This window comes from Neophocaena asiaeorientalis, unplaced genomic scaffold (assembly GCF_003031525.2).
Source record: "Neophocaena asiaeorientalis asiaeorientalis breed wild unplaced genomic scaffold, Neophocaena_asiaeorientalis_V1.1 scaffold429, whole genome shotgun sequence".
Classification (NCBI taxonomy): domain Eukaryota; kingdom Metazoa; phylum Chordata; class Mammalia; order Artiodactyla; family Phocoenidae; genus Neophocaena; species Neophocaena asiaeorientalis.
The window spans coordinates 5,254,821-5,278,229 of record NW_020173550.1 but is presented as its reverse complement, the minus strand read 5'-3'; the positions used below and the strand labels follow the sequence as shown (position 1 = coordinate 5,278,229).

The window sequence follows — 23,409 nt, the reverse complement described above, 5'->3', positions numbered from 1 at the left end:
AATAATAAGCAGAAATGAAGGCAGGCAGGAAGGAAGGAAGGAAGGAAGGAAGGCAGGAAGGAAGGCAGGTAGGAAGGCAGGAAGGAAGGCAGGAAGGCAGAAAGGAAGGAAGGCAGGAAGGAAGGAAGGAAGGCAAGAAGGAAGGCAGGCAGGAAGGAAGGAAGGCAGTCAGGCAGGCAGGAAGGCAGAAAGGAAGGCAGGAAGGCAGGAAGGAAGGAAGGAAGGCAGGAAGGGAGGGAGGGAGGCAGGAAGGAAGGAAGGCAGGAAGGAAGGAATGAAAGAAGGAAGGCAGGAATGAAGGAAGGAAGGCAGGAAGGACAGAAGGAAAGCAGGAAGGAAGGAAGGAAGGAAGGATGGAAGGAAGGAAGCAGGGACCAATGCGCCTTCCTATCACTTCCTTTGGTGCTTTACCTTAGACTCTGTTTTCCTGACTGTAAGAGTGGTAAGAGAAAAAGCAGACAAAATATTGGTGTGGCTTAAGGGAAAAAGGGAGAAAAGGAAGCCAGTATCTCTTTTAGGCTTAATGGGAGCTGGAAAACCTGCCCACCAAGGCTGCTCAGAGCAGGTGGCAGCAGCTCCAGGGCATTTCAATCACTGATGTCCAAAAAAGGAGAGAGAATCCCAAGGAAGTTCCTAGCCCATGAAAAGGAGAGTCACCAGGCCCAAGGCTCTAGCCCAGTACATCTCCTGGCTCTTGATCCATTTACAGCAGCACCTCCTGACTCGGGGAAGTGGAGACAGAGAGCGAAAAGTCCATTAACATATAATCCAACAGAAAAGTCTAGTCCAGTCTTTGCCCCGACTGTAACATGGCTCTGGAAGGTTCCCCCCTTTATCTGCACAGCTCACCCCCTCATCAACTGGAAGTTCTTGCTGAAAGGTCTGCCCTCACCCAGCTGTTTAAGACAGCAACCCTCCCCCAGCCCAGAAACTCCCAATCCCCCCAAGGCACTCACGACCTCTAACATTCTATACAAATCCTCATCTATCTGATTACTGTTTATTACTGACTTCCCCATTAGGACAAAAAGCTCCTTGAGAACCAGGACATTATGGGATGTGTTCACTGATGTATCTCAAGTGCCTGGCCTCTGACAGGTGCTCAATAAATATCTGGTGAATAAATGAGTGGGTCAGTCCTGCTAGAGGGATCATGCTGATTGTTATTTTCACGTGTCCGTTTTTAAATTTTCCATATACCTGTGAAGATCACAAACAAAGGAAAGGGTTAAACATAGGTAGGACTTACAGTAAAGACCGCTTGAAGGTTATTAAGCTTCTCGATCTCCTTGGGCATTCCATTGCTGCCCCAACGAATTAGGTAGTTTTCACTGATGAAGGGGGGAAAAAAAAAATCTCAATGAGCACCTAAACGGGGAGGAAGCTGCTCTCAGTATAGACTTACTAGGGTCGAAAGGTGGCCCAGAAGAGCCCAGTAAAGTTCACCAGGCAGGTCTGAGACCACACCAATGACCGGCCTCTGGTCTCCTGGCTGTAGCCTGGCTCTCTGAGGTACACCCAGTACGGCCCCATGACAAGCACTGCTCAAACGGGCACAGACACAATAGATTCTACCAGATTCTATCTGGGGTCTATGTTCCATCTCAAATTCTTTGTATGAAAGTTTCAGTTTTGCTGAATCAGGAACATAATATTATAAGAACCATTCCAAGTCCATCCCCTGGAATCCACCACACTGCAATAAGCTTTCTATTTTAGATACAAACAATTTTGGGGCTTTCCTGGTGGCGCAGTGGTTAAGAATCCACCTGCCAATGCAGGGGACACGGATTCGAGCCCTGGTCCGGGAAGATCCCACATGCCACGGAGCAACTAAGCCCGTGCGCCACAGCTACTGAGCCTCCGCTCTACAGCCCGTGAGCCACAACTACTGAGCCCGCGAGCCACAACTACTGAAGCCCATGTGCCTAGAGCCCGTGCTCCGCAACAAGAGAAGCCACCACAATGAGAAGCCCGCACACTGCAACGAAGAGTAGCTCCCGCTCACCGCAACTAGAGAAAACCCGTGCGCAGCAACGAAGACCCAACGCAGCCAAAAATTAATTAATTTAAAAATGTATTTAAAAAAATAATAAATAATTTGTCAGTAATTACTTTTAACCATCTTCTCAAGAATAAACCTGTTTTCTTAGCTGCTCAGCGGCAGCATGACTGTAGGGTTGAACAAAGCCTATAATCATCCCCTGAAGGCTTTAATTTACAGCAGTTTTGGGTTCACAGCAAAGTTGAGCCGCAGGTACAGATTTCCCCTAGGCCCCCCTCCATGCCCAGCCCCCACCCTTTATCAACAACCCCCAGCAGAATGGTACAGTCATTGTTATAATCATTGAACCTACACTGAGAGGTCATTATTACCCCCAGTCTACAGTTTACATTAGGGGTCACTCTTAGTGTTGGACATTCTATGGGTTTGGAAAAATGTGTAATGACACACACTCACCATGACAGTATCATAGAGGATAGTTTCACTGCTCTAAAATTCTCCGTGCTCTGCCGAGTCATCCCTCCCTCACCCCTCTCTTATACTCCTTTGAATTCTCTGTTCCTGTCACCATGTTTGGATGAGTTTTCTGTGATTTCTAAGACCCAGGGAGTACACAAACTGTTACTACTGCACTGTCTCAGCAGCTATTCAGAATGGCTTAGCGACCCAAAGGGTTTTATTTTCTACTGCCTAGATAATCCTCCCCTTCTTCTCCATCTTCCCCTCTCAAACCCAGCAAAGAAATCCTCAGGGAGGAGATAGGTGAAGACTGGGTATTTTTGCAAGGTTGACGGAAGATGACCTGGGTCTCTACTACCTGATGAACGTGGACTGGTCCGGGTCGTAGAGGGCCATGAACAACTCTGCATCTTCCCCAATGTTGCAGACAAAGTTCTTGAAGTTCACATAGAGGCCGTAGGTATGCACGGCACTGAAGATGGACTGGCCCCGCAAGTCCAGATTCTGCAGGATTGACTGAACACAGAGGACAAGATAGAAAAGCATCTTGGTTTCAGCAAGTGGGAAACGCTAGCAAAGACTCTGGCCTGCAAACGGGAGCCAAATATAATGACCACCGGAGAGAAGCACTTACTGAGAAGAAAGTGTGTGTAAGTGGAGAAGTGATCAAGTGAGAAAAATAGAACCATTATTATTTAGGTGATCAAGGCAGTCCTGTGAAGCGCCTTGAACCCAAGTAATTCAATAAATGCTGTCTAAAGAGCAAACATCTAAAGTTTATGATAAGTCAGGGTTTTAGTAGCTTTAAGGAGTTCTCATCTCACGACAATTTCTGCGTAAACCTCAAAAGCATAAACATCACGATTCATTATCCTTCTTTTGGGGAACAACTCTCATTGCAAATAAGAGATTCCACTGGACAGGTCCACCTTCAGGCATGATTAGCCATTAGATCCAGAAACACAACGAAATATTATTACAACTGTGAAGAAATAGAACCTACAAACTAAACGAAATAAAGAGAAACCTCTACTCATTAGAACAGAAAGACTGGAAGAATATATACCTCAACATCAGTATGTTTGGGCAGTCATAATATAGGTGACTTTTTTCTTTTTCTCTTTTCCTATACCTTTTGAATTTTTATTTATTGTCCAATTACTATTTTTAAAATCTTTCAAACACTTTATTTGTAAATATTATTTTACTGATTTTGGAAATCATGATCTATGTACTAACTACAGAAGTTTACAGAGTCAAGAGGCTTTCCTCCCACCCAGTGCTCCTCCTCAGAGGCATCCATTAATTGTCAGTTTCTTGTCTATCACTACAGAGTTAGTCTTCACATAGGAAAGCACAGATGTATGTATATTCTTTTCTGAAACACTAATAATAGCCTTTTATACACACAGTTCTGCATCTTGCTCTTTTCTGCTTAACACATTATCTTTGCAATCTTCCCAGGTCAGAATACACAAAACTGCCTTGTTCTTTTTGTAACATTCTGCTTCTAAAATGAGGAAATGAATGATTTTCTAAACAACGTTTCCACCTCTGTTGTCTTAACTCCTTTTCCTTCATTCAAAACAAAAGCAAAGGGCTTCCCTGGCGGCGCAGTGGTTGAGAGTCCGCCTGCCGATGCAGGGGACACGGGTTCGTGCCCTGGTCCGGGAAGATCCCACATGCCGCGGGGCGGCTGGGCCCGTGAGCCATGGCCGCTGAGCCTGCGCGTCCGGAGCCTGTGCTCCGCAACGGGAGAGGCCACAACAGTGAGAGGCCCGCGTACCGCAAAAAAAAAAAAAGCAAAAATGGAACCTCTGTGGCCAAAGTCTGCACATTTGAGGAAGCTCACCTTCTCTTCTTGAATCTTTTCCTCAATCCTCTTCGAGGCCACTTCATGGGCCTTGAAGAGGGCGATGGTGCTGGTTTCATCTGGGTCCAAGATGTTCCCGTTGTCGTCCCGCACGACCAGATCCAACCCCAGCATTCTAGAAAGAAAGAAATGGTCAGTTGGTTCTCCTCGTCAGGAGCAGACCCTTTCCTGAAGAGTCTTCACGGAAGAACCCAGAGGATTCAGCTGAAAGGCTGGGTGCCAGACAAGTCATGATAAGAAGAGTTCACTGGCTTTTCTTCTTTCAATTTTTGCTTCCTTTCCATACAACAACAATCCTAAAAAACTTACGCAAATGTTACCCAAACTCATATAATATGCAAAGTAATTTGGTCTGCAGAACCTCAACAGGAAAGGCAAAACTGGCGCTAATTCTAACCAAAATCGTCTGACCAATGCTTCTTTCCCCTAATCATCTGTAGTTTGCTATAGGAACTATGAAAGACGAATGCTCAGATACTGAGGAGCTTACCCTGATTTCCTTAAAAGCACAGGCCTGGGGGACAGTGCTTAATTCAAGACTGTTTTTTGTTTGTTTGTTTTTTTAATTTATTTATTTAATTTATTTATTATTTTTGGCTGTGTTGGGTCTTCGTTGCTGCGTGCGGGCTTTCTCTAGTTGTGGCGACCAGGGGCTACTCTTCGTTGCGGTGCGGGGGTTTCTCATTGCAGTGGCTTCTCTTGTTGCGGAGCATGAGCTCTAGGCGCACGGGTTTCAGTAGTTGTGGCTCACGGGCTCTAGAGCACAGGCTCAGCAGTTGTGACGCACAGGCTTAGTTGCTCCGCGGCATGTGGGATCTTCCCGAACCAGGGCTCGAACCCGTGTCCCCTGCATTGGCAGGCGGATTCTTAACCACTGCGCCACCAGGGAAGCCCTTTTCAAGACCATTTTAAAGGAGATCAAGGGAGTTCCTTGGTGGCCTAGTGGTTAGCATTCAGGGCTTCCACTGCTGTGGCCTGGGTTCAATCCCTGGTCGGAGAACTGAGATCCCACAACACATACGGCGCAGCCAAAAACAACAAGAGCAACAAAAGGAATCAAAGAAGTTAAGTCCTGGCTGTTGGTATCACAAAATCTATCTCAGAGAATGGGCTCTGGTGTCAGCTGGACCAAGATTTGCATCCTGGTTTTAATACTTGCTGGCAATATGACTCTGGTCATCTACTTAATTTTGCAAACGCCTGGTTTCCTCGTCTGTAAATTATTCCCTACCCTTCAGGGCTATTGTGTGAATTTAATGAGATAACGCATATATAGCACAGTACATATATAGCACACAGTACAATATCTAGCATATAATAGGCTCTCAATGAATGTTAGCTCCTACTGGCACAAGAAAACCCCTGGCTGTGTTAAGACAGAGCTCTGGGTGCCGCACGGGAATAGTAAGGCCCATACGGTCCCTGCATGGCAGCATCCCAGCAAGGCTTTTTAGGCCCGATGTGCACACAGAAGCAGTAAAAATTGTACTTAGTTCTAAGAAGTTGGGAACTGTGGTGGAAACAGGATACTGTGATCAGAACACCCAGTTCATTCCAGGCACTAGCAGTTTAGGAGTGAGGATGTCCAAAGGGCAAGAAAGTTCAAGGATAACGGTGGTACGTGCCAAGTCTTTGGGCAGAAAGCAAAAATGCCTAATTTCCTGCCTCCCTGTTTTATAGCATCTCCATCAACTGATTCAATCTGGCAGGTCCCTTGCCATGGCGGCCAGACCCACAGGCCGCCCAGACTATGAGCAATGGGCCCTGCTGGCTGCTCAGAGACTGGATCACAGATGCACTGACTGACGGAGCAGCTTCATTTCTTGAGCTGCTTCCAAGGGCTGAAATGAAAAGGCCAGCATGGTCTGCTGTTTGTAGGACATTACCATGCTTTGCCAGAGACCAGAGGCCTCCAGGCTGATGCCACAGTGTGCCAAGACCCAAGAATACAGAGGCAGTCTGTGTGCCAGGAGGGAGCTGCTTTATCCCATCTTAGCTGTTGTTTAAGCGTCCCCCCGGGACTATATGACTAGCAGTGCAGCTCCTGTGGTTATAGTCCTGTGGACAGACAAGGGCGGAGCAACTAAGCCCGTGCACCGCAACTACTGAGCCTGCGCTCTAGAGCCCGCGAGCCACAACTACTGAAGCCCGCGCACCTAGAGCCCGTGCTCCGCAACAAGAGACGCCACCACAAGGAGAAGCCTGCAAGCCGCAACGAAGAGTAGCCCCTGCTCGCTGCAACTAGCGAAAGCCCGCGTGCAGCAACGAAGACCCAACACAGCCAAGGAAAAAAAACAAAACAAAACTAAATGTCAAATGAATCATCAACAAAAACTGAGAAACGAACCCAGTGTTTAAAAAGAGCTGGTCAGGAAGGACGAATCATCCCAGGTCACCATCAATTTTGATGAATCTACTAAATTTTTTGTCTTCCAAAGGGCAGTAACATCTGGGACCTACATATCTGACCGAGCCAATCGGAAGATGAATGACGTGATTAACTCTTTAGAGGTTATCGGAGACAGGCTATTCTGGCAAATCTGGTTTTTACACAATGTAAGCAATGTTCCCACTTAGGGGAAGACAGAAAGAAAGAGACAGAATGAGTCTGACGATGATCCTGTTAGAAGAAAGATAGCGGGGGGGGGGGAGGGATAAATTATGGTTTGGGATTAACAGATACACACCACTACATATAAAATAGATAAACAACAAGGACCTGATGTATAGCACAGGGAACTCTACTCAATTCTTTAATAACCTAAATGGGAAAAGAATCTGAAAAAGAACAGATACATGTATAACTGAATCACTTTGCTGTACACCTGAAACTAACACAACATTGTAAAGCAACTATACTCCAGTATAAAATAAAAACTAAAAAAAAAAAAGAATAAAGATAGAGATAGTCCCAGGTCCCCGAAATTGTCAGCTTCTGATGCCCAGACCCTCTGAGTTTGTCTGGCAGTGGAGTTGCTTCCATTCAAGCTCCATATTCCCTGATCATCCATCATCTCCTTGAGACCAGAGATCCAGCACAGGGTCTGGCCCATGAAGGGCACTGCCAAATTTTCTTCTACAAAATTAAATATTTTCCAAGGCAGAAAGAGAACAGTTAAGCATTGTTCTTTGGCAACTCCAAGATCACAAGCTCATGGTGAGCTGTGTCCTTAGCATGAAGGTGTGTGGTTTTTTCCAAGTTCTCAGTGAAAAGTCATCCCTGGTTTACCTGTTCCCGTGATCGATTTTGGCTGTGACCTTCATCTTGAGCTCTGCCAGTTCGTCCTTGGGGAGGGTTCCAGACAGGATCTGGGACCGCCACTCGATCAGGCTGTACGTCATCTGCTGCAGTTGGCGGAAGAGCGTGACCTTGTTGTTCTAAGGTGGGAAAATGAGGCAGAGCAAAGGACCAAAAAAAGAGAGGAAAAAAAAAAAAGGTGTGATGGAAGATAAGAACATCTTTGGACCCGATCCTTTATAAGGTGTCATTTAAGCAACTAATTCTGCCATGCAGTGAGCTGTGCACATTGAGGCGACCTTGTTACATCACTAGGGATGGCTTTGCCCTGACCCATTCCCACTTCCTCCTTTGGTGCAGGTTTAAAACAGATAAGCACTTGTAGGATGGATAGGATGGATGGTTAGTCCTAACTTATAAGTGTACCAAATCATCCACGTCCCCTAAAATTCTGCCCACGTCCCTCCTTTACTTAAAACCCTCCAGTGATTTCCACTGTCCTCCAGATACACTAGATCGCACGTAAGTCCTTCCTATCTTGGCTCCTACCCACATTCCCAGCTGCATTGTACACCGATCACTACCTGAAAAATCTACGCTCCTTCCACGCAAAGCGATGTCCATTTCTCCCAAATGCTCCAGACTCTCTAAGCGACTCCTCCACCTGGAACCACTTTTCTCCTCTTCCCCCCATGAACGCTCCCCGTCTCTTGCTCACACACCACACCCTCCTCCAACTGCTAATTCTGACATCTCCAGAATCTCAGAAATCTCTTCCTCAAAACCTAACTCTGGGTTGGCCATCTCTCCCACAGCTGCTGGAATTTATTCCTATGCCAGCACTCATAACCTGAACCACCTTGGCTTGCTGTCCTCTCCCCTCAGATGGTAAGAACATACAGGACAAGGAGCTTGTTCCGTTTTGTATCCCTAGGAGCTAGTAGGCACTTTATAAAATGTACTGCATCAGTGAATTCTGGATGGAGAAAGAATTGTAATTTCAGAGATAAGGGATAATCGAAAAGAGAATGTGAAATATTAAAGTCCCCACTGAATTGTTAGACCATCCAGAAACTGTTAGACCTGGAATAATGAAACCATTATTCTGGGCTTCAGTAAGAACTTCCTGTAACTGAACTAAAATTAACTTACGACCAGCTAATTATTTGTGCCTCAGTCATATTGAGTCTAATACTTGATATCCATGCCATTATGACCTTGGTTCTACCTAAAGGATTCATTCATTAAAAAAAAAAAGGGAAAAAAAGTCAATAAGCTTTTACCACGTGCTGGAAATAAAGTTCCTGCACATTCCAGAAGGAGAATGCAGCAATAAATAAGTAAACTTTTATATACATATATGTAAATATATTAAAATTATATAGTAAATATAAATATATCAATATCATATATTACATACATATATTATATGTATATAATATTTATGTATATACACACAGGATAATTTCAGATTATAAAAAGTGCAAGGGCAATATGACAGGGTGTACCTGTCATATTGTCATTTCAGATTATAAAAAGTGCCATTTCAGATTATAAAAAGTGCAAGAAGGATTATAAAAAGTGCATAGGGCAATATGACAGGGTGTACCTGGGGGAAGGAGGCCACTTTAGATAGAACAGTCAGGAAATCTGTTCTGTGCATTCCTTTTGATACACAAATATATACCATCACCCCCTATATACTATGAGACCACTTCTTTTTTATTTATAGGTGAAAAGTCATGATATATTTGTATAACCATACACTTCTAAAATGATAGGGAATATTAGGTACAGCAGTCCCAGGTACAGATGCCTGGGTCATGTTATCGACTAGAATCAGGGCTGAAAATATCCAAGATACTCGTGAACAACCAGTAAATGTGGAGTGAAGAGCCCTCAGCCTAAGTGGGGACAGTGAAGACATCAATGGGATTAGCAGATGTGGTAAGAGCCCTACAAGAAGTTCAAGGTTCTATGAGAACACAGAAGAAAGAGATGAAGAACTCATTTATCTGCGATTGCAACACGCTCTGCTAATACCATTGATCTGAAAAACACAGAACACGAAAGCTGATTAAAATTCTGAAACCGCCTACATTTTATGCTTTTAGCATTTTCTGAATTGCCTCTTTCTCATCAGCCAGTCTTTAGAAAAACATAAATGAGACTTTTAAAAGCAAAGGTAAAACGACCCTGTGTTTTTCATTCAATTCCATATAAAATGTTTCCAACTCATTGTCTTTCTAACTGAGAGATTAAGCCCATAAAACTTTGCCTTTCAAAGCTGCCAGGCAGCAAGGGATCTTTTTTTTCTTCTTGCAATCTATTTTTATACTCCTAGTTAGTTTTTTTTCAATGTGTGCTCATTTTAATTAAGATATTAGGTCTCATAATATGGTAAAGAAAGGGCTCCGAGACTCAGGGGATCCTCTATGAGACAGCGCTTTGTTTGGGGCATATATTCACAAGTCCTTGGCCTCAATTATATTAGACACTACCCAAAGCAATTTAATTATTGCCTGTCCATATCAGCCTGCTTGGCCAAGAGTTCCCCCCCCAACCCCGCCACCAAGAAGGATGAAGATGGCCATTCTTTTCTGGTTCACTTTGCCAAATTAATTGTGAGTAGATATGCCGGAACACACCAAAGGAAACGACTTTCCCATTTACTTTAAGGAAACAGATTTTGTTACCACATTCCTAAGACTGTTCTACGTGGATGTTCTATGCAGTAGCTGGCCCCTGACACTTTCTGGGTTCCTGGGGAAGCAAATGAGGACAGGTGAGGAGAAAATCAAGCTCTCCCCATCAACACCAGAAGCCAAGGACTCAGGTCTCCATCTTTCCTCCCTGTTACACCCAAGCCTGCCCATTAAAGAGTGCCTTTTCTCCTGTCTCTAGCCTCCACTAATCTCAGTCTTTTTATACTAGCAGCCATGGTCACAGAATTCAGGAGGGCAAGGAATGTATTTAATAATTTCTTTGATCCTCTCCGCAGAATAAGCCTGGGACACAGGAGCGACCGAAAAACAAACTGTGACTGCTTGAACTTAAAGTAACACACTGGGGGCTTCCCTGGTGGCGCAGTGGTTGAGAGTCCGCCTGCTGATGCAGGGGACGCGGGTTTGTGCCCCGGTCCGCGAAGATCCCACATGCCTTGGAGCGGCTGGGCCCGTGAGCCATGGCCACTGAGCCTGCGCGTCCGGAGCCTGTGCTCCGCCACGGGAGAGGCCACAACAGTGAGAGGTCCGTGTACCGCAAAAAAATAATAATAATAATAAAATAACACTCTGGTTTCGGTTTGAGGAATAGCTACACAAAATAGAGAAATCTAAATATTCTTCTAACTAGACAGTAAGGATACGCCTGCATTTGCTTAGAATTTATCCCTCTTTTCTACCTGACGATCTCTGAGGTCTCACTTTTTACATTTCTATTCTGGGTGTCTTTTTTTTTTTTTTTTTTTTTAAGAATTTCTAAAGAGAAGAAAAAAGGGACAAGAAGAAAAGAAACAGCTTTATCTTCAATAGCAGTAGAAATACAGAAGCCATCCTTTGAGTCATTTAGAAATTCTGAGGGCCACTGAGACAATGGTACCACCCCACTGGGTGTCAGAAAACCTGGGTTCTATTCTTCACTTTCTTTCCCAAAGAATGCGGACCAGAGTCAAAAGCCTCTTTCTCTGGGCCTCCACACCACCTCTCCCTCTGCAAAAGAATCAATATTTCCTCTGTTCACCAATCTCTCCTCTTCCATTGTAAACCTTCTTTGCTGAAAGTACAGGGGACTTGGTCTCTATCTCTAATTCCATCACTAACTTGCTAAGTGACTTTGAGCAAATTATTCCCTCTGGGATATGCCCATCTGTAAAATCAGGGGACCAGCAATGAGATCCATTCCTAAGGATAAGCGTCTTCAAGTCTATGGCTGAGACATTAAATTCAATTACTCCTCCAAGCAACTTCCTGATTAAATATATCTGACTCGGACCATCTCGGTCCTGATGTACTCACACAGTGTGGTGGCTCTATATCAAATTTCCCCCGTATATAGCTCTTCGCAATGAATCTCATGTCTTTTCTGAGTATCTGGACCTTCCGGGAACCGGGATGGTTGGTGTCTTGGTCTTTCTGTGTCCTGTGCTGCGCTGACCCTTAGCTCTGGGAGGACATGAATCCGCAGGGGCCCTGCCTCTCTTCCCATCCATCCATCCTAGTGCTTTTTCTGTCAGCTAAAGGCTTGGCCTGACTAGCAAACGCTCGATTTTTAAAGAAAAGATTCCAGTAAAAGACAGTTTTCGCCTCTGGAAGTAGTGCAGGAAATCCTGGAAGCCCGGCACCAAAGTCAGAGGAAAACAAAACTGGAAAAACACCCAAAGCGCCACCTCTGCCCTGTTCTGGCCATCGCCCCATCTCCTCCTGCCTCTCGTGAGAGCCATGCACCAAAGCAGGGCTTGCAACTCACAGCTGAAATGCCCTGGCACCAGGACGAAGCTTCCTATGGGAATTTTCTGTCCTTAGTAATAAGCGATCAGACGCCTGGTTTCAACCTTGAGATCAGCTTAATTACACTTCAGAGCATATCCTCCAGCAGCCAGTAATAACCACCAGTTCAAAAAGATTAGACTTGAGTAGCTTTAATCTGCCTGGATATGCAAAGATGGGATGAAAGGGCAATTCATGGTGTGTCCGGCAAGTCTCCCCACCCCCACCTTGGTGACAGGCACTTTCTCTGCTCTAGATTTTTACAGGACTGTAGGTCAGCCCTACGTTCTATTTTGCTGGTAAATTTTCAATGAGAGGAGATCAATCCTTTCAACGAACTGCATTTTAGCAATTAAGTTCACCTGATTCAAGAAGATGTATTAACCACCTTCCACCACCAGGCTCTTCTGCAATCTCTTTTCCATAAGAAAATCGGATCAGGTTCAGTCTGCCGAACTTGTATGAACAAAACAGCCTGGCTGACCAAACCTCACCAAACCATTTCGCCCACTGGAAGGTGGGCACTGCACTTAATCTCAGGGTGAGGCATTAGAGAGTATATTTATGATGACCAAACACCTCAGAATTCCTGGGACAGCTCCTCTTCCAAAAAGTCTTGTCCTGACGTCCCCACAAATATACTCCAACTTGTCAGTTTTCAAGACCTGAGTTTTAGTTGAGAAAATAGGATAAGTATGAAGTGGGGTGCAGATTTGTGCGTATTCAAAGAGTATAACTGGGTTGTCACTGGAAGGGTAAACTTAGATATTACATCCAACCATCATGTAGAAATCAATGCACAGGGGTCCGCCCTTCTGGCTGAGGCAACTCACATGGCAGGGAAGAAGGAAAAGAAGCCAAGTTCAGCTCACTGGATCCTGAGAGGCAGCAGAAAAGAATGAATGGAATACTTTAAAACTATCCACCTAGCGTAGCTCAGTGACTCTAGGGCTGGAAGGGAGCCCACCGGGTAGGTAGCAGGCACACCCTTAAACTAGCTCAGGGCAAAATTCCATGTGGATCTAGTTCTCCTAACACTTTTCAACATGAATCAGCTCTTTCCTGAAGCAATGTAGTAAGGGGAGAGTCAGGGGCTGTCACATTTTGACAATGTGCAGGCACTGTCCCAGAAATGTGACACAGATTATCTTATTGAATTCTACAGCAAATCTGCAAGGCATGTGTAATATATAATTACCACTGAAGCCGAGGAAAGGAAAACTTAGGAGGTCAAAGGACTTGTGTTGGGCTGTAAAATCCTCTAGTGGCACACCCTGAACCAAACTCCCTGCCTGCAGAATCTGTGTTCTTTCTGCTTGGGTTTGTTTGCACTATTACTGGGTTTGTTATTTTTTTCTGAATATAAAAGTGCATACCAAGTAAGGGAGCAAGTTAGAATTTTTTTTTTTTTTTTTTCTGGCCACACGGCACAGCCAGGGATTGAACCCGGGCCCTCAGCAGTAAAAGCGTGGAGTCCTAACCTCTGGACTGCCAGGGAATTTCCAGCAAGTCAGAATTTAAGAACCAGCCGCCTGTCTGACCCCAATGTCCCCAGTTTTGCCATTTCACCAGGCAACCACGTCCTCCTTCACAGTGTTCCCTCCTTTCCTGATCAAGCACTGAAAAAACCAGGTAAATAGGTTCCAATGCAGGATCAGCAGTGCAGGCAAAGCTCGTCAGAAACTGCGGTGCATTTGCATGCAGCATCTGCGTGCTTCCATTTTCCTTTCTGGAATGATCCCTGTCTCTTGGACTGGAACCTAAGCTAAGGAGGCTCACTATCTACGGGGAGAAACACATAGACTGAGTGCTCAAGGCCGCTCCGCCTAAGACCACAACACAAGACAAAGGAAGTGACCTTGGATAACGGGGGACAGGGAAGGGAGCTTCAGAGTCTCCCAGTCTGGCCAGAGCAACGGCGAGCCAGGCTGCCCCGAGGGAGGACGGACGTCCAGCTAAGACATCAAGACTCTCATGCTCACGTTTGCAGAGTCCTTGATGGTCTGCCTGCACGATGATTTCTTTTTTTTTTTTTTTTCACACTATGCTAGTTAATTTTATTTGTTCAAGGACTCATCTTGCAAGCATTAAACCAAGCTTGGGCTTTGATTCTGGAAGCCCAGATTCACATACTTAGGAAGATAAGAGCAGACTGTGCTCCATGGATAGGGATGAAAACTAAAGGCTCGTGGTTAATCACACTGTAGTTTTAAGTTTCTACAGCCTAGCAGCCAGATGTCACAGGTCCTTCTGGATGTCCCAGATGATTTCTTTTTATACCCTCACAACACTATGGAGTAAACAAGGCAGATTTTGCATCATTTTAACAGATGGGTAAAATCCAGCAGACACTTGGAGACTTCAAGCACTTTGTCCAAAACCAGAGCCAGTTAGGGCAGGGACTGGATGAGAAATCATGCTTCCTAATTTCTAGTCCCCTGTCTGTCCCCTACAGCTTGCTTCTTCTCCAAAGCATACAGGAAAGATAATAAAATCATAAATAATCCTAATATAACAAAGAGAAAAAAGGAACGTGTGGGAATTACCATTTCTTCTTTCTACTCTGGATGGGTGGGTTCCTCTCTCCTTGGCATGGCTGCAACATCCCCACTTTAAAACATATTTATGGTAATTTCACAAGGTTATGGTATGACTGTTAAAAATAAATCACAGCTATACAAATATCTTTCCCTTCTAGAATAATTACCTGTGTCTACATGGCTGGGCTTAACCTGGTTAGTGGATTGTATTTTCTTCTCACTTAAGACTCTGTACCTACCTCCTAAATTTCTCATGAACTGAGACTGATAAGAAGAGAACTAAGAAATGTGTTGTAGAGAAAGGCGGAGGCTCTAAGATGTCTTTAAAGACACCAAACACAATGCCTGGTTTCATAATCTGTGGGAGAAAATGCGTGAGAGATAAAAGTACTGATGTAGATTAGGAAAACCTGTATTCATCTTTACACAGACTGAAGGAACTTACACACAGAATCAGAAAGCAAACACCAATAAAAATGCTTGTGTGGGGCTTCCCTGGTGGCGCAGTGGTTAAGAATCTGCCTGCCAATGCAGGGGACACGGGTTTGAGCCCTGGTCCGGGAAGATCTCGCATGCCGCTTGCAGAGCAACTCAGCCCGTGCGCCACAACTACTGAGCCTGCGCTCTACAGCCCGTGAGCCACAGCTACTGAGTCCGCTCACCACAACTACTGAGCCCATGCGCCACAACTACCGAAGTCCGTGTGCCTAGAACCCATGCTCCACAGCAAGAGAAGCCACCGCAATGAGAAGCCCGCACACCACAATGAAGAACAGCCCCCTCTCGCCGCAACTAGAGAAAGCCCGCGCGCAGCAACAAAGACCCAGTGCAGTCAAAAATAAATAAATTAAATAAATTTATTTTTTTAAAAAAAGTGTGTGTGTGTGTACGCACGCATGTCTCGGGGCGGGGGGGGCGGGCGGTGATTGAAACCTACAGATCTGGGTTCCCTTAACTTTTTTCCCAGTGAATCATAAGATTTAAGGCTTGTTACTTTTTTTTATATAATATTTTTTATCTAGGCTGCGCTGGGTCTTAGTTGCAGCACGCAGGATCTTCATTGCAGCATGTTTATTTGCAGCATGTAGGCTCTTAGTTGCGGCATGTGGGACCTAGTTCCCCGACCAAGGATCAAACCTGGGTCCCCTGGATTGGGAGCGTGGAGTCTTACCCGCTGGACCACCAGGGAAGCCCCAAGGCTGGCTACTTTGACATACAGATTTTTGAGAAAGCATTTCAGAAATTCTGCCTGAAGTGAACTGTCAATGCTTTAGGAAGGGACAGAAAAAAGAAAGCCAAGATTTCCATTTGAAATGGATCATTTCTTTTTTTTTTTTCTTTTTTTTTTTTTTTTTTTAATTGGTTCATTTAAGATATTTATTTCTTTATATGGCTTTGTCTAGTGTCCTTTCATTTCACCTTGCAATTTTCCCTTGAGCATTTCTTTCAGGGCAAGTCTAGTAGTCACAACGTCCCTCAGCTTTGTTTATCTGGGGATGTCTTAGTTTCTCCTTTACTTTTAAACGACAGTTTTCTGGATATAGGATTATTTTTTTTTTTTTTTTTTTTTTTTTTTTTTTTTTGAAATGGATCATTTCTGAATGGGTGTGCGTGCTATCCAAAGAAGGAGCAGATTCTCAGCCCTATCAACTGATTAAGATCCCCACAATGAATACCTTCTAGTCAACCAATAGCAGCTATAAGACATCGAAAAAATAACTCACAATGACAAAATAATTATTTTAGGAGACGTCAAGATTAAGATGGGAAATGTGCTGCCCCCGAGAGGAGGGTGGAATTTTCTTTTTTTTTTGTTTAACTTAGAACTCAATTCTGCTATCAAATAGTGGAACTTCCACATAGGAAATCCTCAACCAGAGCTTAAAAGATTTTGGAAACACAAATACAGGAATCATATTTCTTCCTCCCTGGCTCACTTATTTCTCATTCCTAGTCAATAGCAGACTTGGCACAATTATCTGTGGACATGTACTAGACACAGATCATGAACTAAGCACAAGAGTTGTGTTTTAGCAAGAAGAAAACTCTAGCTCATTCATGCTCTCCACTCTTGTAGATTACAGCTATAAAAAATCTCGTTTCCCAGTACTTACTAGCTAATACGTTTTTCACCACTGACCAATTTCCAGAAAGACTACGTTAAGGAACTAAGCCATCCATCAACCTCGTTATATCCACCACTAACCAATCAATTAACCGGAACCAGAGAGTGCTTTCAATAGAAGGAGATCGATGTAGGCCAAAGGGCTTAAAACAGCATCTCTCCCCAGCTTGTGAGTTAAGAATTTACAGGTTAGCTCTCTCCTCGATGAAACATAAAGAGATCAAAAGATCACTTGCATTACAAGGCACGGTGCCCCAGGGGCCAGATGATTGGTTCAGGAGGAAGTGCTCCCATAGTCCAGAAGGAAACATTATGGATTGGTGTGTTTGGAGACACATTATGAAGAAAACAGGACTTCAGTGGGGCCTTGAAGGATGGGCAGGTGGAGAAAAATCACGTGCTTTTCCACAGAAGGGGTTGGTGATTTCTATTGCTGTGCTCCACCCTGGGAAGCCAAAGCCCTGGGAAATGACCTTATACTAACTGCTAGAAGTTATGCTAGAATGAGTTTTGATTCCTGTTTTTATTTAGTACAAGGATCTAGAGTGAGGTGTTCCCAGTTACTTAGTAAGGTTGGCTTTTGAGAGTTAAAATGTAGAATCAATATATGACTGAAAAAAACTTAGACGAACTAAGTCACATAAGGAAAGAGACTGGCTCCCAGGCATTGAGTCGAGTCCTGACTAACCTCATTCACACATTGGGCCAGGGAATATATCAGTACATTCATAGGAATTCTTAGTCAGCCATGGAAGCCTGGAAGATGCCTACAGAAGGCAAGACCTAATGATGCCTACCCACAAGGTCTCCAGGAAAAGAGGAAACTTTAGAAAACAGTGTCTATGCATTCAGTGTCTGAGAAAGGAGCTTCCTAAAGTGGACATGGGTGCAGGCTTGCTGCCGCCAGACTCAAGGTTCTTGGCCTCCTGCAAGATGGCTGCCCCAGGTGTTCTCAGCCTGATAATATTATTAAGTGCTAGATTTACCTTGCCTTGACTGTAAACCCACACACAAAACTTGTGATTATGGTTTATCAGGGAGAGCATGTGCTGGTTCCTGTGTCATTTCCCACTGACCTGGCATATGCTATTAGCATCCTAAGGTCAAACCATGGTTGCGAGAAACAGTACTATGAGTTGGCCTCAAAAAGAAGACTCTTCAGAGCATGGTTTAATGTGATTCATGTTTCAGCATCAGTAAGGTACACAGAAGGTAGAGAGTGCACCCTCATAGGAGCCCTCATGGGGCTGAGCACTGAAACAGCGACAAATGTCTATTCACTGGGATACACACAGAGGCTAAGAGCAGGTCCCTCAATTTCCCCATTGATAAACTGGTAATAATTACAGCTACTTTATAGGAGTGTTCTGAGGATTAATAGTCCCTGGCACTCAGCAGGGACGATGTGTTTGCAGCTCTTATTATCCTTATAACTTTACAATCAGCATGTGAGTTGGGAAAATACTGACCTAATGATGATGCCCACCTCCTCCACCACCCACATCATCAACCGCTCTACATGGCGAAAGTGGGAATCTGCTGGTTATCAGCCATTGCGCTGTCCAGGTAAGATACACCCACTCCATACAGAGAGCTAATGAGTGGCTGATCCCTTGCAGCAGAACTGATGGGCTGAGGGCCCAGGAATAATGCCACAGGCTCCATGCACCAGGGGCAAACTCACCACGTAGAGCTTGCGCCAGATGACGGCCCATTCCCGCAGTGTCGAGGTGAGCTCCTGTACCAGTGGGAGCTCCCCGGGAATCACAGTCTCGTGCTCCCTAAAGAGAACAGAGAGATGCTCCCTTCACTCTGGGTGGATCACCGTGGCTTTTCTTGATGGAGGTCATGATCCCCACAACTCAAAGATGGGAATGGGCTGGTTGCGCTTCAACCGAAAAAAAACCTTGTCCATTTAGGGAAGGTTAGGGTAGAGAATTTTTACCACATCAAGCAGCTGAGAAAAGAGAAAGAGCTTAACACACCCCGATTCTCGAAATGAATGGGTATAGAGCCCAGCCTCTATCTCCCCATTCTGGATCCTTACAGGAGCTTCAAATACCAACCAGGCTGGCTACAGCAACTGCCAGGGATGGAAGCCCAAATCCAGTAATTTCGCTGGTTCTGCCAAGCAGCCATTGCATTAAGGAGGGTGGGTGGGTGGAGAAGTGTTCATGGCACAAGGGTCCTGGGGCTTGGAGCCTCACACAGGACCTGCTGTGGTACTAGGTTTGTTTCTCATCTGCTGTCTCACTGCACAGAAAACGTACATATACCCAAATCCTCACTTACAGCAGACTTTTAACAAGGCGAACCTGACACTCATGCACATAAATCCCGTCTGGTATTTTTATGATTAGCAAAAGGAGAAGAGGAGAGAGCGAAAGCAGGCAAACAAATGGGGATTAGTGGTGGGACTGCCAGGCGTAAATAAGAATACAAGACACCCCGTTAGGTTTGGATTTCAGATAGATTAAAATAATTTTTAAGCGTAAGTATGTCTCAGGAAATATCTGATACATGCATGCAAAAAATTACTTGTTATCTGAATTTCAAATTTAACTGGGCATCTTGCATCTTACCTGGCAACACTAGTTGGTTGGGAATATGCCCCCAACCCTGCCCTTCCACCAAAGTGGCTGTAAGTGACCCTGGAGGCTGCCTAGGAATCAGAAAGAAGATTCTCCAGGAGGGCAAGACAACTGTTTTTCAGCCCTGATTATGTGTGAATTTGGGTACGTCTCCATCTCTCGTCTATAAAACGAGGGTGCAGAACTTATGGCTGAGAATGTTCTCTGCCGCTGTTAGCCACAGTGCCTCTGTGACCCACTCCACACTCTCTAACGGCCCTGGGATTCCTGCTCTAGGCTCTCTTTATTCCCTCCTTAACTCTCCTGCCCGCTGGCTCACCAGCTAAGTGGATTTTCTCTGCAGAGCGCATTCGCACACATTAGTTAGTTCATAATTTCATACCAAGTTCATGACCTACGTGGGGACGGGTTTTTTTCTCTGATTTGCAGGGGGAAAGCCCCAGGTGCACTGACTCGTCCAAGGTTCAGAGCTGAATAGTGCAGGGTGTTGTATGCTCACCTATCACCCCCCAAGGTTCCCAAACAGGCGGCTCTCAGGTCTTAAGGGCCAAAGAGCACCAAATATTCATGTACGTGCACGCGATCAGTGAGCAGCCAGTGCAAGAGGAAAGTAAAGGCCCTCTCCGTTCATTACCTGTCTTTACTGTTCTGTGGAAGGAATAAGTATCGAAACAGAAGACAGAAGAAGGAAAGATGTCAGGAAACAGTTTTTGTTCATTTCCCTTTCATCCGAGAAGTGGAATTGATGAGCTGAGACAATAATGCACAAAATGGTATTTTCTGATTGCATAAAATCTATAAGGATACTTTACATCTTCCTCACCTGTTAGGAGTCTTCCTACATTAGAACTTACCCACGGTCTTCTACAGTGGCCTCTTTCAAATGGATATACGTTTCAGGGAAAATACCCTACGGGAGAGAAGAACTTGGGTTATGTGGCCGTAAAAATCTCAGCCCAAAGTAAGGAGCACAGACGGCAGCAAGGATGAGTGGGGGAGGGGAAAGGACGCCTGGACAACAGCTACAGTTTGCAGTCAAGGTTGCGGGACATCAATTACATCACATGCCTACCTAAATGAAAGCAAGTCTGAAACACTGAAAAGGTATAAATTAATCCTTGGGTTCAGAGAGCATAAAATAAATGCTCTGTAAATGACCAGACATACATGCCCGGGTCAGCTCAGAGCTGCCATAATGATAAAGTGTTTAACAGTGAGATCCTAAAACCCCTCCAGGTCCTACATGCCATGATATGCTTGCTTCCCTTAAAGGGTTTCATAATAATTAGTGAGATGGAGGGCTATGTACTTACTGGCCGTAAAATTATAGTGATTTTCTAGAGTCATTCCCCTCAGCACTTTCACTTAAACAAAATGCATGGAATCAATTAGGACTTGTTATCTGGTTATTTTTAGCACTTTCCAGTCTCAAATTGCTCTCCATTCTATGTCCCGAAGAGGCAATCCGTCGTCAGTATTGCGACATTGCCCGTGGGGAAACTAAGCCCAGAAAGACCTAAGAGAAACACTGTAAAGTGGTGGGTAAAAACTGCAAAACTGAAGACTGCATCTAACCAACAGGAAGCCATGGATGTGAGTTTTCTTAAAAGCCGAAAGCTTCTGTTATTCAACTGCATGATATGCTCATCAATAAACAGAGACGCTGCCATCTAGAAAAGCACTGCTGGTCCCTGTTTTATGGTACTTTTCAGGCCAGACCAGGAGAAGCAGAAGAAGCTGTTCAACAGGCCCCATTGGTTCAACTGCTCATAGCCCTGAGCCTGTAGATGTGCGACCACGTGGACACCCAACGTCAGGGGAGACTGACCACAGGATGGGAGAGGGATGGCTCACTCCCTGGGAGGCTGGGTCAGGGATGCGTGCGTACCCAGTGATCCTTAATCCATTCAGAGCCAGAAAACTAGTGCATTTCAACCCCGGTTGGTCTTGCGTCTAGTTTTATGTGCTATGTTTATCTGAGCAATTCTCTCCTTTCTCTCTTTTAATCCTTTGCCAGTAAAACAGGAAACAGCAAGAAAATTTGAGACTATGCTGCTCCCAGCATTCGTGATGACAAGGTGGATCCTGCCACTGCTCGAGTCAGAAGCAAAATGGCCATCCTTTCCCGCCAGGCAGGAAGAACCAAAAAAAAAGCACAGGCATACCCGCCCTTCCTCGCGTTCAGAAACGGGCAGGTGTGGGGCATATGAGTGAGAAAGCATTATTCCAATCTTGTGACTCATGAAGACCCAGAACACACGTAGAGACAAGGTAACACCGACCTCTTTCATTATAGGGACAGGATTCAGAGTGATTTTGGAAAACCAGTCAAAGAGTTAAATACAGACAAAAATTCAATGTGTGTGTAATTCCTTTGGGGCCAGATTAACGGGGTTCTGAAGCTCCAGATCTGTCCTAAGGATGCCTAAGAAACCTTGGGTGTTTTTTCTATCCGCTAGGTTGAGGTAAATGTTTTGTTGACGACGATCTTTGTGGAGAACCAGGCTTGGATGCCCATCACTCACCTTGAGGACAGGATGCTGAGTGAAATGAGCCAGACACAAAAGGACAATTACTGTCTGATCTCACTTGTATGAAGGACCTAGAGTAGTCAAATTCATAGGGACAGAAGTAGAACGGGGAGTTAACAGGGGCTGGAGGAGGGAGGAAGGGTAAGTTTGCGTTTAGTGCGTACAGAGTTTCAGTTTGGGATCATGAAAAAGTTCTAGAGTTGGATCGTGGTATGTTTGCACGACAATGTGAACGTACTTAATACCCCTGAACTGGCCATTTTAAAAGAGTTAAAGTAGCAAATTTTTTTATCGAGTATATTTTACTACAATAAAAAAGTTGTCCAGAAATCATAAAAAGGTGTAGCGTCGAAACCACTCAAAGTAGCAGTTATCAGGAGCCATATTTGCAGGCTAACATAAGATGTAACACCGCTGGTCCCAAGGAATATCCTGGCAGAAGGTTTTTCAAATCAGGAAGATAAAGGACCAATTAACTGTTTCAAACGTCTATAATCTGATGACTGGTCTCCTAATAACTGGGAGAAATCTAAAATAGAAACATTCATAATACAAGTGGCTTATTTTGTGATGTCTAAGCAGATCATAAGCAGATAATTTATACTGGGTATACAGACATGATTTTCACATTAAGAGAGTATCTATGTTGTTGTGTTTTCACTCTGTTACTTGCAGGCATCATCTTTCCATGATAACATAGGTCCACTGACAGCCATTTAATTGCTCTGGTAAATCGGAGGCTGTAGGCCCTTTCCTACACCATTCTGACACACAGAAAGCCAGAATAAACCTAGGTAATATATTTCTGATTCACAGCCTATCTCTCAGTTTTGCTTGTGTTATCTCAATGCAACCTACCCACTTGAGGGGGAAAAAAAAAATGAACTAATGATTTTCCAGATATTGCCCTTATCCATAATGCCATAATCCTGCCAGGATCAATAATCAGTTTCTGCAAAGCTCTTGGCTTCTTCCATTTGTAAAACCACTAGCATGTTTTATCACCACTCTAACCGGTTAGGTCTGCTTGTAAATAACACCAAAAATTTCCATTAAAACAACAGGCTTTTCAAATAGCTCTTCCCCTAAAGCCTGGCAAACAAGGATATAGCATTAGGAATAGCATTTCAACTAGGCTGGATTCCCTAATGAAGGGGTGTCAAAGTTGAGCATAATTCATGACAGCTGACTTAGAATTCCCTGTTTTTCCTACTACAAAGATATTTCAACTTATAAGTCAACAAGGAAATGCACGGCCCTTGTTTGTACTATTATTTCACTGAACTACAAAGTTTAGCTATCAAGAACTAAGAAAAGCTCTTACTGAAATAATTCTTTCCAAGAGTGAGATTGGACGTTTAAAAGGGTTTCAAAAAACTTTAAAACACACCGAGACCTTGTCATTTAGATCTTAGTGACGAACCCCATCCACCCACTTTCCAAAGCCGACAACAGATGGGTTCTGATGTAACACAGGATGCCTTAGAGATGTTCCGAAAAGATTCTTACAGACTGTAGACTCTCTGAAAGGACAAACTGTGGTCTGGGGCCTTGTTTCAA

The 23,409-nt window shown here is 44.4% G+C and overlaps 1 protein-coding gene across 6 annotated transcripts in view; it reads right to left on the bottom strand.

Annotated features, from left to right (window-relative positions):
* DOCK5 (dedicator of cytokinesis 5) overlaps window positions 1-23,409 on the bottom strand; it is a 161,922-nt gene that overhangs the window by 106,862 nt on the left and 31,651 nt on the right. For 4 of the 6 annotated variants that reach the window (XR_003003579.1, XM_024747671.1, XM_024747672.1 and 1 more), the window contains exons 4-9: window positions 20,173-20,228; window positions 18,412-18,508; window positions 7,567-7,715; window positions 4,317-4,452; window positions 2,823-2,980; window positions 1,250-1,331 (exon numbers count right to left, since the gene is read on the bottom strand). Coding sequence is in view for 5 of the 6 variants with exons in the window: in XM_024747671.1 (XP_024603439.1) it covers window positions 1,250-1,331; window positions 2,823-2,980; window positions 4,317-4,452; window positions 7,567-7,715; window positions 18,412-18,508; window positions 20,173-20,228 (678 nt within the window). In the remaining variant the exon portion in view is untranslated. The remainder of the gene's footprint in view (window positions 1-1,249; window positions 1,332-2,822; window positions 2,981-4,316; window positions 4,453-7,566; window positions 7,716-18,411; window positions 18,509-20,172; window positions 20,229-23,409) is intronic. The other 2 variants (XM_024747670.1, XM_024747669.1) reach the window with 2 other exon arrangements.